At 40.9% G+C, this 15,249-nt stretch overlaps 1 protein-coding gene across 23 annotated transcripts in view; it reads left to right on the top strand.

Moving 5' to 3' along the window:
* Nucleotides 1-15,249, top strand: part of LOC310681456 (uncharacterized protein) — a 370,382-nt gene that overhangs the window by 101,578 nt on the left and 253,555 nt on the right. For 22 of the 23 annotated variants that reach the window (XR_014513284.1, XR_014513285.1, XR_014513287.1 and 19 more), the window contains one exon: nucleotides 2,893-2,956. The exons of the other annotated variant lie outside the window; for it this stretch is intronic. Coding sequence is in view for 2 of the 22 variants with exons in the window: in XM_083449236.1 (XP_083305362.1) it covers nucleotides 2,893-2,956 (64 nt within the window). In the remaining 20 variants the exon portion in view is untranslated. The remainder of the gene's footprint in view (nucleotides 1-2,892; nucleotides 2,957-15,249) is intronic. 23 annotated transcript variants of the gene reach the window in all.

Below are 15,249 nucleotides of genomic sequence, written 5' to 3'. Positions count from 1 at the left end.
CTTGCGAACTTCAGCTAAAAGGGTCAGATAACAACAATACTGTACAGATACTGCACCTTGTGACCTTGAAGAGCTGTGGCAAGTCAGAGTAGATGATACTGCGTTAGATGAACAAGTAGTCTGATCTAGTATAAATCAGCTTTTGATGTTCAGGGAATTGTTTTCAGGGAAATGTATTACTTCCATTTAACCTACACCCCCCAATGGTTTATAAGCAGCTCAAATGAACAGGAAGCTGTACCTCGCTTTTGGGGTTCTCTCCCTGATCTCCCTAAGAGCTGATGACATAGCAGCATACAATAAATAATTTACATTGGAATGGCTGTTTTGTATTATGTCGCTGTAGCATAAATATTCCTTGTAGTAGTGGAAAGTGATCTTTAAGGCAATCTGATGGTATTAGAGGACAGTGCAGTGGGTTTTAAAAAACAAACAATGGTTAAAAGCATGAAACTAACAGTTCCCTTCCCCACTTTGGTTCAAGAAAGGGAGGACACTTCTTTCTGTTGGAAAACAGTAAGTCAAATACCCTTAAGAGGGATTCGGGGAATTGACATGCTTTGCACAAATTCTTCTGAAACATGAACATGTGTGGTTTGTGTGTGTGCAGTTAAATGTTTTTTAGGGTGGAAGTTTTTCTAAGTAGGGCTGTGTTGCTCTCTGTTTAGAATGAAAGAGACAGCTGCAGGTATCCATAAGAACTAACTCTATCACAGTGACAGAATGAAAAAAACATTCCTACATGTGTTACAGATTGCTTAGAACTTGGATAAGACCACTGGAAAAATGATTTTGCACTGCAGTCCAAGATAATCTGTGGTATGCATAACACAAGTATATGTGTGCCTAAGGAGGACAAGTTATTTTAGAGAGCATTTAACTGGGCTTCTTAACAGGAAGGCCCTCCTTGATCTCCTGGCTACTTCCTTGGTCCACTTTGTAAACAGATCAAACCAGAAACTATTGAATCGTTCTCCAATGGCTGGTGTTCGTGCAGAGAGGATATGATTTGCAACTGAAGCTATCTAACCCTCCGTGGCCACTTTGACATGCAGCTGGGCTACCTGCTTGTCACCAGTCAATCGCATGGTTTCATATGACATCACATTGAAAGTTCAAGCTGGGGCGGCAAAGGAATCAGATGCCCAAAGACCTGTTTTGATTTCTACCACAATATTTTCAATTTTATGAAGGCAGATTTTGGAGCAGGCCAGTAGTAGATGGAACCTTCAGTGCGTACCAGGAATTATGCTTTGGTTGAATTTGTTGTAGAAAGATAACCAGTATGTGAGCAACAGGAGTGCAAAGTTTAATTTCCAGCATGGATACCTTGCAGGTATACTAGATGCTAACTCTTCATTTCCAACATGCTAATCTTCTCTGTATCATTCCAATTTTAGTATATGTGCTGCTGGAGCGAGCATGTTGGAAATTTAAAGAAGTTGAAGGCACCTTTCTTCATATGTGGTGGACACTGAAAAAAGTTAAAAGTATATTGGGTATATTGGAGTGGAAATTTATGTTGAGTATATTTAAAATAATTGTGCACAGTTAAAAACACTGGCAGTAATAATTCAACAGTTAACATATTTTGAACTGATGTAAGATGGGAAAATCAAATTTGGATGGATATATTAAAATATGCAGGAATGGTGGATAAGTTAAATGAACCTTGGAACGGGAGGGAGGGAAGTCAATGAACGCATGGTATAATAAAAGATGTTTAATTTGAAATGTAAAATTTGAAAATTGAATAAAAATTATTATTTAAAAAAATAGATGCTAACTCTTCAATAATCAAGGAGAATAACAGCATCTTGAAGAATCTGGATCCCACGCCAGTTTATTGCTCTAAGAAAGTGGAAGCTCGGTTATCTTTTATTTTGTCATTGTTTTGTAGAACTAACTTGATGGCTGTATTACACTACTTCAGACAAAATTTAAGCCCAAGACACCACTGTGTCAGAAAACTTCTGATACAACAATGTGAATTTCCAATGGAAACGATAGGAGAGAAAAGCCTTGAGGAAAACCATATGTTCACATTTTAACATGAATAAGTCATCTCCTCTGTAAAATGTAACCATAATTTGGAACCCTTCCCAGGAGAATTGATGTCGTTTCTCTTTTCCTGTCTTCAGTGTAAATGATGAGAATCATTTTGCTTTGCTTAGGCTGTAGGAGCAAGATTTTTAATCTGTTGGTCTTCATCCCTTCCCACCCCACCCGGGCATACATTTCAATATACGTATATATATTTTTCATTTCCCCCCCAGAACAGGTGGGAAGGCTCCATTCTGCTAGTTAATTATTCTTTTAATTTCTTTTATGGCTTAGTCTAAGTATCTGAGGGCTGCAAATAGCTTTATAGAGTGTAAAATGGAATGTTGGACATCAGTCTTGTTGCAAGCTACTTGCCCAAGCCAAATAACAATTGCTTCTAGGTAAAGTAGCACATTGGGTCCAGTACTCCAGCTGTCCTGTGACGTGGGATTGTGTCTCTTGTGACCTGGTAAAAGTTATGAGCAAGTGCATTTGGGGTGTTCCTGTAGAAGGCTGTATTGTTCCACCATTATCAGAATGTAGTTCTACCCTGTCAACAGGTACACTTGAACAAAATTTGTGGTCCCGATCTCCATGACGAGCAATATTTTCTGATGTCATCGACCTAATATTGCTGATGACTAAATGGAATCGGATTCTGTGAAAGAAAAGGAGCTTAAAAGTCACGGTTGAAACTGAGAAGCATACTTAAGGAAATAGTTCAGTAACGCTATTGATTTGGTTGGTGTTTACTGCATTGCTTTAGGATGTAATATATGACAGCCCTCATGTTATAATTCCCCCCTCCTGCGTTGGTGTGATGTGGCTCTGTTCTTTTCTTTTAAACAGGATTTGTCCCAGATACCATTCCATTATCACAGGAGAGCCCTGGTTGCTGGTAAACATCTTGCAGGTAGGAAATCTTCTATGAACTTTCTAGGATGTTCACCCTTCAGTATCTTCAATCGGATTCCCCCAGCGTTTTAGCTAGAGCTGCTTCACATTTTGTACAAATCTTTTTCCGTTGGCATACTCAAAGCATGTGTACAGAGAGTTGAAAAATCCACATAAGCAATAATCACACTTTGATTGTCTACCCACATGCAAATTGATACATATTAACTACGGTGTAGGAGTTTTGTAACATGGGGTGCTCATTTTCATAAATTTAGGTCAGAAAACTTCTTAAAGTTGCTTTGGAAATATGGAAAAATATGGAAAAATCATCCAGAAAACAATTTTAATACAGGATCTTCTACAGGATCTTCATGGATTCCTTCTCCTTTCCTCCCTGAGTTGTAAAGGGTGTTTGTTAAATATAAAAAATACGGCCTAATAAGACCTGCAATGCTGTCCCGTTCTCTGAGGAACACATCAAAGGCCCTTTATGAACAGTTGGTCACCCCATGCATCTCTCTCTCCCTCCCTCCCTCCCTCCCTCCCTGTGAGAACTCTTATGTGGTTGTCCACATTTCTGTCCTTAAAACCCATTTGTGTGAAGAACTCAGATATTGTGTGTGTGTGTGTATAACAGATTCTAGCATAATACTTCCACAACTTCTAAATGTGGTAGCAGGAAAGATCAAGTGGATGACTCATTCTCAGATTGGATTGTAATTTTAGCTAAGAAAAACACATTCATGATGTTCCAACAGCTAACGCTTGTTGCAGGGATGTTCTCTTGACGAGGGCTATCATCAATCCTTGCCGAACCTCTTTCATACTGCAAGATCTGTTACTGAGAAAAGCAGGTGTTGAAAGAGATGGTGCATATTACAAAGACATAAAACATTCCAGGAGTTGACTTGCAAAAAAGCAGAGCCAGCTGGTGGCAGAGGACAGTAAATTCAGTGTTATGTTGATCCTGCTTTGTTGGCAGACAACATCTGGGCAGCAAAGTTCACACAGCTGGATAAATGTTGCACCCTGTAGTTTCTTTTTCCACTTGGACTGAAATGTAGGTGTTGGGCATATAATCTGACCTGAACACGAGGCTAAGATGGTGCTGTGCAACAGTATTTCCATTCTGTCTGTATCTGTCCTCGTTTCCCCTCATCTCTGCCTCCTCGTTGAAACAGAGAATGCCGAGACAACTTGGTGCTTCAGATAAACAAGATATATAAAGCAGATGATGTAACGAAAAACCTGCATTATTGCACATAACAATTGATCCAAATGTGGAATTTTGTAGACACACTTCCTTCTGGAAGAACTATTTGGAGAACAAGCCATGTTCTTCCAGTGGCTCTTTGTTTTATTTCTCCATGTATTTATAAATAAAAGTATTTATACCTTGTATACCTGATCCAAATGCCAGACCACCCAAATTGAAATAGAGCAGTGTAAGGCCAGGTGTCTCTCTTTAGACTGAGCCTGTGTCTTGTTCTACTCATACCACTTTTGCTGTATGCTTTTGCATGCTCATCTCAACGTATCTTCAGCTGCTGCTGCTGTTGTTAAGTGCTGCCTTGGTCCCATAGCCATATTATATGGAGGAGTAGTAGCCTTCTGGCTACAGAATATTGGGAAACACCAATCTAATGGACAGATGAGATCAGCCCAATCTGGTGCCTTCCAGATGTTTTGGAATGGAGCAGATGGGAGTTAGAGTCCCAAACATCCTGAGGACACCAGAATTGGGAAGTGTCCCAGAAATAGACATCATGAATGAATGTAATCAGAGAGAGAGAGAGAGAGAGAGAGAGAGATACTCTGGGCCAAATTTAGTGAAATTGTTCCATTAGTGGGAGACAGCACAAGAGCTCCTGCTAGAGCAACAGGGCTTTCCCCCCTCACTCTTTTACGCAGAATGATCAGTAGCAAGATACTTACAGGGGGGGAGGAACAAAAGGGGCACAAATCCATAATTTTGAAAGCTATCAAAATCAATGTGTAAATTAGGAACTTCTGTGAGAAATTACAGTGTGGCCTATTTTTGTGTTTAAGGATACATCTTCTAAGCAATGTAGAATCCTGATTATTGTACACCTCACAAAAAATTGTTTGCATAGAATTGTAGAGTTGGTAGGGACTCTGAGAGCCATCTAGTCCTTCCCCCTTCAATGCAGGAATCTCAACTAAACTATGTGTATAGAATCATTGAATTGTAATGCTGCTCTTCTGTGATTGGTGTCCAAAGGGCAGAATTCTCTAGCTTCTCAAAGCGCATACTCCAAAACCACTATTGAAGATTGGACAGTCTTCCAGAATAGCATGTGATGCACCCGAAAAGGAGATCAGGACTCCCAATGCGCCTTCGGAAGCTATTTTCACATGGGCACTCTTTGGATAACAGCTTTTTTTTTTAATGTAGAAGAAACAAAAATGTTTCCCGTTGCCCCATGTTGTGTCCTTGTCCTAGGCTTGATAAAGATTTTTAATGTTGTACTCTTGAAAGCCTTTAATAATTTGTACAGATTTATCATGGTCCTTTCCCGGGCAAATGGAAGTTTGTTCATTTCTTTTTCACATTCATTCATAAATACAATATTGTAGAGTACTTCCTACACCTCAGATGTGGGAGAGTTGGCATTATGTGATAGTTGATAGCTGTAGGTTGGCAAAAAGACAGCATTTTCCCTTCATCTTTTTCCTGATTTCTAAATATGCCTGTTCACACTGCTGCCAGAGTCTTCTGTAGACCTCATAGTCAGCTAACAGGCTCATGTAGGTCTCAAAATGAAGACAGCTGGGCCAGATCATGCCAATTGCTATTCCCTTTCCCAGAGCCAGCCCACTTGTTGCTTCCCACTCTGAAAACATTCGGAGAGTTTGTCATCCTTAGTAGTGGAAAAAACATATGGTGTTTTGAGCAATGACGATATCAACAAAGGAACTTTTCATTTAAGACTACAGCAACGGGGATAGATATGCAATCTGAATTATTCATAAAGGGGAAAAATTGAATAGCAATTGTGATCACTAAATCTTACGGGGTTTAGTCATTAACTATATTCAGCTGCTTATACTTTTGCACTTTCCCTTTCAGCTGAAAAGTATCCACTTATTTTGGGCTTAGCACGCACAGGTGAAACAAATAGTGGGAAGAACAGAAATCGTTTGTACTTTTATATGCAAATATTCTGCCATGATAAATAGTGCAGTGGTAAATTTGGAGGTATAGGTGAGCATAATGGCATAACCCATAACCATATTTCCAGGGCCACCAACAGATGGGTAGGAGGAGTCAGATTTACATGGGGCAGGGGGCAAGGCCAGCAGACTCTTACCTTTATTTTTAAAAAGTGAGTACATTGGACATCTCTGAAGAAAGTTAGGGCACAAAACATGAAGGTAGCTCTCATGCTTTGGTACTCAGCAGGCAGCACAATTGCTAAGGACACTTAATCACTTAAACACATGGGTGCCCATAGCTGGGTCTAAGTGGGGGACAAAGCTGCATAATTATGCAGGATAACCTCTCCCTTGAATTTTGTGCACTTACAACTTGATGCTTTTTGTTCAAAGGAGCCATGGAAACTGGTGCAAATATATGGCTAGATAATAAAGGAAGACAAATGGGTTTAATTTTTGCAGCTGTCTTTTCCCAACTTCGCATAAGTAGGAGTGTGGTACCAGTCACCACTTGTGGCACTGCTGCCCAATCCCTAGTGTGGTCTGATGTCATAGATCACCCACTCATGCATATAAACAACGTTGTCTAAAAATATATTGGTTTATATTTTTAAGGATACAGAAAATGCATTGTGCTTGAAAAAACATTGAATGCATTTTTAAAAGATAAAAAGGGGATTACAGATAGCATGTGTTAGGGATTGAAATGTATTTGAACCCCTGGGACACTGTATGACTAACCACATGGTTCATCTATATTTAAGCAACTACATATTATCTTGCTATCCAGTTATATTCTTATTCTCATTTCTCTCTTCCACACTTAGCTTTTAATGCCCTGAATGTTATATACCAAATATGGTGGGGTGTTTGTTTTTTGTTTTTTAAAAAGATAAATGGTGGCCCATAAAATGGAACATTATTGTGTCAGGTAAAATATATATGCTACAACACCCGAGTTACTGTCATGTATCATATTTGTTATTGGTATAAATACACTCCATTCCTTTATGGCTGCAATAACTGCAGGGCCACCATGGTTTAGCTAGCGAACATTAATGCAGTTCTCTTAGACCTCATGTACAGGTGTTGACAGATCTTTGTTTTTCTTATGGCTTCTTCTAACAATTCAAAATTAAAGGAAACGAGAGAGTGCTGAATTTGATCTCTTTAGCATTAATGGAGGAATGTACAAATGAGCCATCTGCAATGCATGCTGCAAGAATCTCTCTCTCTCTCTCTCTCTGTGTGTGTGTGTGTGTGTGTGTGGCAAGATAATTAGTTTTGAGAAGATTTGTGCAGCATTATGGCAAGATGGAGGAAAAATGGAAGATGTGCTATTACATATCAGTGTCTTGGAGAGACTGATATGAACAGCTGAGACCACACTGTGTGCACCAATGCTGATAAGTAATGTGCTTGCCTGATATGGGGACTGACTTGAGCTGCAAGATAGCTAGGCTCAGCATGAAAAACTAATATATATTTAGCTTTCCAGTTGCTTAAAAATGGTGTGTGTGTGTCTGTATGTGAACATTGTTTTGATTTCATAATCTGATGGGACTGAAGTGCAAAGATAATTGGACATCAAGGCAGAACGAGAGAAATGGATAGTTTGAACGGAAGCAAACATTAAACGAACCCTGATTAAAACAGAAAAGGGGAGCTGTTTGCCTCCATTGTCTAGACTAGTGTCCACTGCCGTTTTATCATGTAAGGGACCCTCACACCGTGTTTGCTGACATTCCATCACTAGCTGTCGCTCCACTGTATCCACTGCAAAGAGTGTTAAGTAAATGGAAGTGATAACTCCTCACAAGAGAGCTATCAACAAGTGAGGAATTTCATCTGTTCGTAGGATATGGAATTCTATCTCTGGAACTAGACCACCCTTGGATAGGCAAGATTGTATTCAATTGAAACGATGTTGGTGGCATGGCTGAATCTCTGCTCTGTTTCTAGGTTCAGACAGCCATGAGATTAGGCCTGTTTCAAGCTGTCTTGTTTTCACGGTTGTGCTCCTTCTTCTGATCCTGATCATTAAGAGCTTAGGTTTCTTCTTGAAATATTAGTATTTGCTGTCACTACACCTTTCCTCCGGTTTGCCCCACCCCGCAAATCAAGCAACCAACTTATCCTTTAGATTCCAGAATGCTTGAATAGTATTTCCATCTCAAATACCGGTTTCAGTAGTATACTTGTTACACTTGGCTTATTTTAATCGACACACTTCTTTGTGTACTTCTGGTCAAAGGAATGTGCTAGTAAGTTGGCAAAAGGAAAATGAATGATGGCACATTCCAGAATACCAGTCACGTTTGCAGCAAGAAAAAGAAGCACTGTCTGGGCTACACAATCTCAAAGGCTATGGTTACAATAGTGGATGTAGTAGTAATACACCTAAATAAGAATCACAGAATCATAGAAGTTAAGAGTTGGAAGGGACCCTAAGGATCATCTAGTCCAACACACTGCAATGCAGGAATATGTAGCTGTCCCATGCAGGGATTGAACCTGCAACCGTGGCGTTATCAGCACCATGCGCTAACCAACAGAGCTATCCAGGCTGTCTCAAAATATAAAACATTTTGCAGAGTGCATGTAGCTTGTAAGGTAATGGGTACACTGTGCGCATTCACATCTTTAAGTGGGTATTTATGCCTCATATATATAAACTGAAGCAGGGGAGAATATTTATCCTTCCCTTTTCTTGCAACCATTCATCATCTTTGAATGTCTTTTGGAGGATAGGCATAAACAGTTTATGTCTTTCCTTTAAAGATGATGTCTGAACAAAAGAGAAAAAGCCCTTGGCTGTTTCTTTCTTAAAGGAAAGGCAAAAAATCCTTAAAATGCTTCCACTTAAAAATGAATTAAATATTTATTGGGAAGGGGTTAGGGTGTCCTCCAACTTATAAAAATGGCTGGGCAGCATATTTGATGGCACCAAATTTAAACATCCTAAGCTAGGCACAGATGAAATTTATTATGTGAACCTCAGCAGAGCTTTGCTGGATCAGACCAAAGGCTCATCTAGTTTAACATCCTGTGTTTCACAGTGACCAGGCAGATGCCTATGGGGAGTCCATAAACAGGGCATGAGCACAGTGGCATTAAAGGTAAAGGGACCCCTGACCATTAGGTCCAGTCGTGGCTGACTCTGGGGTTGCGGCGCTCATCTCGCTTTTTTGGCCGAGGGAGCCGGCGTACAGCTTCCAGGTCATGTGGCCAGCATGACTAAGCCACTTCTGGCGAACCAGAGCAGCGCACGTAAACGCCGTTTACCTTCCCGCCGGAGTGGTACCTATTTATCTACTTGCACTTTGACGTGCTTTCGAACTGCTAGGTTGGCAAGGAGCTGGGACCGAGCAACGGAAGCTCACCCCGTCATGGGGATTCGAACCGCCAACCTTCTGATCGGCGAGTCCTAGGCTCTGTGGTTTAACCCACAGCGCCACCCGCATCCCATACAGTAGCATTATCTTGCTGCTGTTTCACAACAGATGCTTTTCAAAGGCAGGCTACCTCTGATTCCAGAGGTAGTATGCAATCATCATGGCTAGTAGCCACTGATAGCCTTATTGTCTGTGAATTTGCCTAATCCCGCTTTAAATTCTTTATGTTTGTGGCCATTACAATACCTTGTAATTTCCTGAATCACACTTGGATTCTTGTTTAAAAAACTGGTGTTATGTTTGCCGCTTTCCAGTGTGTAAGTATGGAGGCTGATCTTAGGGATATTTCACATTTGATTCTTTTAAGAACTTTTGGGCGGTGAATACAATCTGGACCAAGCGATCTGTTAATTTTCAGCTTGTCGATAAGGACTAGAACTTTTTCTCTTGTCCTCATACTTGTCTCGGATCTTATGACTCTCTACTTGGAAATGTAAGTTCAGGTATCTTCTACGTATTTTGCAGTGAAGACAGGAGCAAAAAATTAATTCAGTTTCTCTGAATGTGGAGCCGAGTAGGAAATTAAACCCCAAACTTGGTTAAGCAAAGAACTTTGGATTTAAGGAGATTTTGTCTTATTGACTTCTCTGTGCCTGCAGGTTGTCTCAGATCTGAGAACTCCAGCTTAACTGGAAAATGGATCAGACTGGCAAATTGATTTTCTTGCATTCTCACATGACTCCTAAAGGAGATATCTAATTATCTGAAACCTCGCTCCATAAATACCCTGCTTCCTGCTGGCCCAGAGGACCACTTGGGAGTTCAATACAGTAAAGTACAAGCCACATCAAAGCATATTATACTCTTTCTCTAAAACGTATGTATTTAATTTTAGAAGGGGACGGAAAGTTAAGCAGGCACTTGGAAAAATTGTCTTCCAAACTTGATTGATACTTTAAAAAGGGGTGGGTGGGTGGGAAGCATAATCAACACATTTTTCAGCCAGCGCCTTAAAGAACAGAGCTATGACAGTCTGCAATTTTGAGGAAATTCATAGCGTTATGGTCAATTGATTTTATGTGCCTGTGGGCTTGATTATAATAACTTGTAATCATTATTGGAATGCATATTTTGTGGAGAAAGAAACTAATCAAAACCTTCTAACCCAAAGAAAACTACAAGTAAGGAACAAAACACTATATAAAGGTTGCTGTAAGATCACATGCTAATGAAGTGCATCCATTGGTATTTAAGGTGCTTAAATAATTGAACTTCGGAAAATAGTCTTGGACGTAAAATGCAATTTCTAGTCTTAATGTGGGGCTAAGGGGGTGTGGAGGGGCGGATCCAGTCCTGCATTTGAAACCCTGTTGCCAGCAATGTGGTCCCTACCAGCTCACCAACCTTAGTGTGCTGTAGCTGAGGGATCGGGCCCTTTGGGATTCATGGGGATTTAGATCCAGTGGTGTCCCATCTCTGATCTCCATATTCTCCATTTCATGCAGTAATGCTAGTGGGGGGACCTGCTGCTGGCAGCTTACCACCCATCTGGGCATCACCTGAGACATTTACCACGGTGGACTCCCTCTGTCCCAAGTGGTGCTGTTCTCTGCCGATGGGATAAATCTATACGATCCCATCCTCCTGAACCACTGACGTTTGCATGTGCTCCAAGTCTCATAAATTTGGACCATTTCAGTTGAAACCTGTCATAAGATTAATTTCAAGGGACTTGAGTACTTGATATTTTGTATGTGGGAGGGGGAAACTTATAATTGACTTATAATTCCACAGTGCTTTTTCACTGAAGAGTTGTAGCTTTTAACTAAGCAAGCATATTGCATGTAAATATAGTGTGTATATATATATATTGGAATGAAGGTCAGTGATTTTTGGACTGAAACAAAAAGTAGCACAGTGGTACCTCGGGTTAAGTACTTAATTCATTCCGTAGGTCCGTACTTAACCTGAAACTGTTCTTAATCTGAAGCACCCTTTTTAGCTAATGGGGTCTCCTGCTGCCGGCGCGCTGCCGGAGCACAATTTCTGTTCTCATCCTGAAGAAAAGTTCTTAACCTGAAGCACTATTTCTGGGTTAGCAGAGTCTGTAACCTGAAGCATATTTAACCTGAAGCGTATGTAACCCGAGGTACCACTGTACAGTGGTACCTCGCAAGACGAATGCCTCGCAAGACGAAAAACTCGCAAGATGAAAGAGTTGTTTGTTTTTTGAGTTGCTTCACAAGACGAATTTCCCTATGGGCTTGCGCCTTTTTCTTAAAACCGTCAATGCATTCCTATGGGAAACCGTGCTTCGCAAGATGAAAAATTCACAAGATGAAAAAACTCGCAGAACGAATTAATTTCGTCTTGCGAGGCACCACTGTATATGAAACAAGATACCTTTTTTTCTGAATCGAAGAGTGTCATCATACACGCTGCTGAGAAACCAGTCCATAAGTGTCAGGAACTGCTCATTACCATCTCATGTGGTGAGCCGTGTAACTGCAACCTCTCAGAGAAGAACCTGTCAGATCTGAACCAAGGTCTATCTTCCTAGGTTTATCCTCCTGGGCAGGAATGAGTATAAAGCACTCCATTTTCCAGCTGAAGAAACTTTCTCAAACAACAAAAGTCTATCAGCACAGGCGTCAGCAACCTTTTTCAGCCATGGGCCTGCCCACCATCCCTCAGACCATGTGGTGGGTTGGATTATATTTTTTTTGGGAAAAATTAACGAATTCCTATGCCCCACAAATAACCCAGAGATGCATTTTAAATAAAAGGACACATTCTACTCATGTAAAAACACACTGATTCCTGGACCGTCTGTGGGCCGGATTGAGAAGGTGATTGGGCCAGATCAGATTGGGCCAAGCCTTAGGTTGCCTACTTCTGCTCTAGCATGTCTCATTTTCCATCTTGCTCCTTGGTTCTGACTCCTTCCTGCCTTGTTTTCTGCTTTCCCTTGCTGCCTTTGCTGCCCATCCTTCGAGTTTACCTTTGCTGCCCATGGTTCATTTTTGATAGCAGGACAGGATTATGCATAAGCTTCTCTGCATGGATGCCGCACTGACTTGCCACATTGCACTTGTATAGCAGTTCAGGGCAATTAGGTGGCATCTAATTGAATATGGGCTCTGTGATACATAAGCACATAGAATTGTCTGAGTACTTTGTATGTGTGGCAGTAAAAACCATGACAGCTGCACTCACAGCCTGAACTCATCAGTGGAACATTTGTTGAAAATTATAGGGCCAAGCAAGAATTTTGAGAAGAAGTTAGATGGCAGCAGGGGTTGGGGAGAGATGACGACAGAAATGACAAGGTATGGCAATAGTTTAATTTTGTCAGCATTTGGTTCACCCCTCTTTGTTCTCTTTAGGCACAGCCTTGGAGTTCCTAGATAACTCTGCAGTAAGCAAAACTTTCAGCAGTGCGGTATTCTCAAATTAGGGTTGAGTGTTAGCATTGTTGTCTTCCTTGGGACCAGTGTATCTTTAACTTGCTTTCAGTAGGGCATTCTGGCTGTTAAGGAGCAAATAGAAGACTTGTTTTTTTGCTGGCTGGTTTGACTTGATTCCCTTGAGAGCAGGCTGGTCATTCCTGAGAATGATGTGGGAATGTTGAGCTGGTTTGAATACTTGCAACACGAGTCAAGATCACAGATAGCCCAAATTTAGTGGCTTTACCTTTGACCGGTTTCAGACGTAGAGGGAGTGCAAGAGCTCCTCCACTCCATACAGCTGCATTTCAACGTAACCTTTGCATAGTTTGATCAAAAATTGCACAGCTGGTTGGGGGCCCTATGAAACCACAAGGTTAGAAGAAAATCTTGACCTTTTCGAACTCTTTTCTGCACATCTAATTTATTGTGCTTTGTTAGATTTAATTAGATAGGTTTTATCTTGTTGCTTCACAGCAGAGTGTGTGCCTTGGCTTTCCTAAGCCTAACTTTCCATCCGCGCAGGCTTGAACTTGGAAAACATGTTTGCTTTTATGAGTGCTTCCTCTCCACCTCATAATTATATTTGCCTTTCATCCCATTTGGAATTTCTCATATGTTTGATTCCTCCAGCAATGAATATGATTGGGGAAGGTATGCAGCACTTGCTTGCAGCAGCTACTTCAGCTATCCTGCCTTTATTACACATTCATCTGCTTGCTTGCTTCTTTTCTGGAAGCTTATTAACCCACTTGCATGACACAGTCCTTCCAGTAAGGCAGTGCCAAATGGTAGAGCAGCATGCCAGAACACTTTAGAAATGAGCATGCTGTTTATTCTTCCAGGGATTAAATAGAATGACTTCCTTCATCTAATATTTATGCCCCAGTCGGTTCGAAATTCCTCTTCGTATTTTATTTTTAAAAGAAGTGAAAGAAAGAGATGTGCACCATTTTTACCATCTCCATCATCATCATATTGTTTTAGAAATTAGTTTTAAGGATTGCTGCACAAATACCTTTTTTTGGTCTGCATGCTAAAAACATAAGCTGTGAGGAGAAACAAGGGAGTTTTTGAAATATGTGTACCATGACTTGACAGAAAGATGTGTGTAAATGCCAGGGAAGCGATAATTGGCCAGGGACCACCAGCTCATGTACATATCTTAAAAAACATGTGTGCATGTTCCATATTGAGTGAAGCAGCCTTGAGAGAAGGAGGAATGCTAGGAGCTCTATGATGTTTTAGGGGTGAATGTTAGAACTATTGCAGAGTTATCGCTACTTGTGACTGTTTGACCTGGCTTCATGTCAGAGCTCTTAACCTCTAAATAGCACAGGTCCCCCCGCTTCATGTTCTTTTTTTAAAAAGAATGTGTTCTCTCTCCCTTTAGAAAACTCCTCATTAACGTAATTTATGGAAACCTTAGTCCCTGAACCAGAAGCTTTCCTCAGTTCTAGGAACTGCATCAAAAAGGGTATGAGAAATACTCAGCTCCAGGCTGAATGCAACTGTCAGCTACCCTGGTTTGCCTTATTTGTTGCTATTAATTTATTATTTAGGTTTGTACCCATCCCTTCAAAAGCATTATCAGGGCAACTGATGATAAAATATTGAAAGCACCACAAATTAAGAGTTACATTACCATAAACTGAAAAACAGCAACACTATAGAAGCAGTATTCGCAAAGAACAGACTAATGCAAGTTTTTAAACCCTGGAAAATAAAAAAGGCCTTTGACCAGTGCTCAAATGAGGACCCAGATGAGCCTCTTCTGGAAAAGTACACCAAAGATCTCTCTTCTTGGTATTGCCACATATCGGGGGGGGGGGGGGGGGGAGGTGCCTGAAGATTTTGCAGTCCAAGCCGGACCATGTTGAGACTGGTGATCTTTCAGGCCTTGTATCCTGAGCAAGGCTGGAGGAACTGCATGGGCTACAGAGTTTGGGCCCACTGTGGCACTGGAGAGCGCACCTGTGTGGAAAGGTTGTGATCCAAGCCCCATGCTCTCCCCCACAGCTCAGCATGTGCCTGCTCTTTCATTAATGCAGTTGACTTATTTACGGGTTTCCAGTCCCTTTTCTCTTTCAACCAAAGCCCCCAAAGCGGCTCACAATAAGGTATAGAATTTACAATATGAAACTTCTTCTTTTTTAATTTTTTTAAAAAAGCAAAATAATCATGTTCTGCTCACTTCACTTCTCTGAGTGGCGAGAAATTCTATGGGAACAAGTTTGGCTTCCCTTAGAAGGAGGTTAATGGAAGTGAATCATGTTTCCATTTGTTTACCT

This window comes from Podarcis tiliguerta (genome assembly GCF_965153285.1).
Source record: "Podarcis tiliguerta genome assembly, chromosome: 7".
Taxonomy (NCBI): Eukaryota; Metazoa; Chordata; class Lepidosauria; order Squamata; family Lacertidae; genus Podarcis; species Podarcis tiliguerta.
Note: the sequence above shows the minus strand (reverse complement) of the source record. Positions and strands in the feature narration are given on the sequence as shown.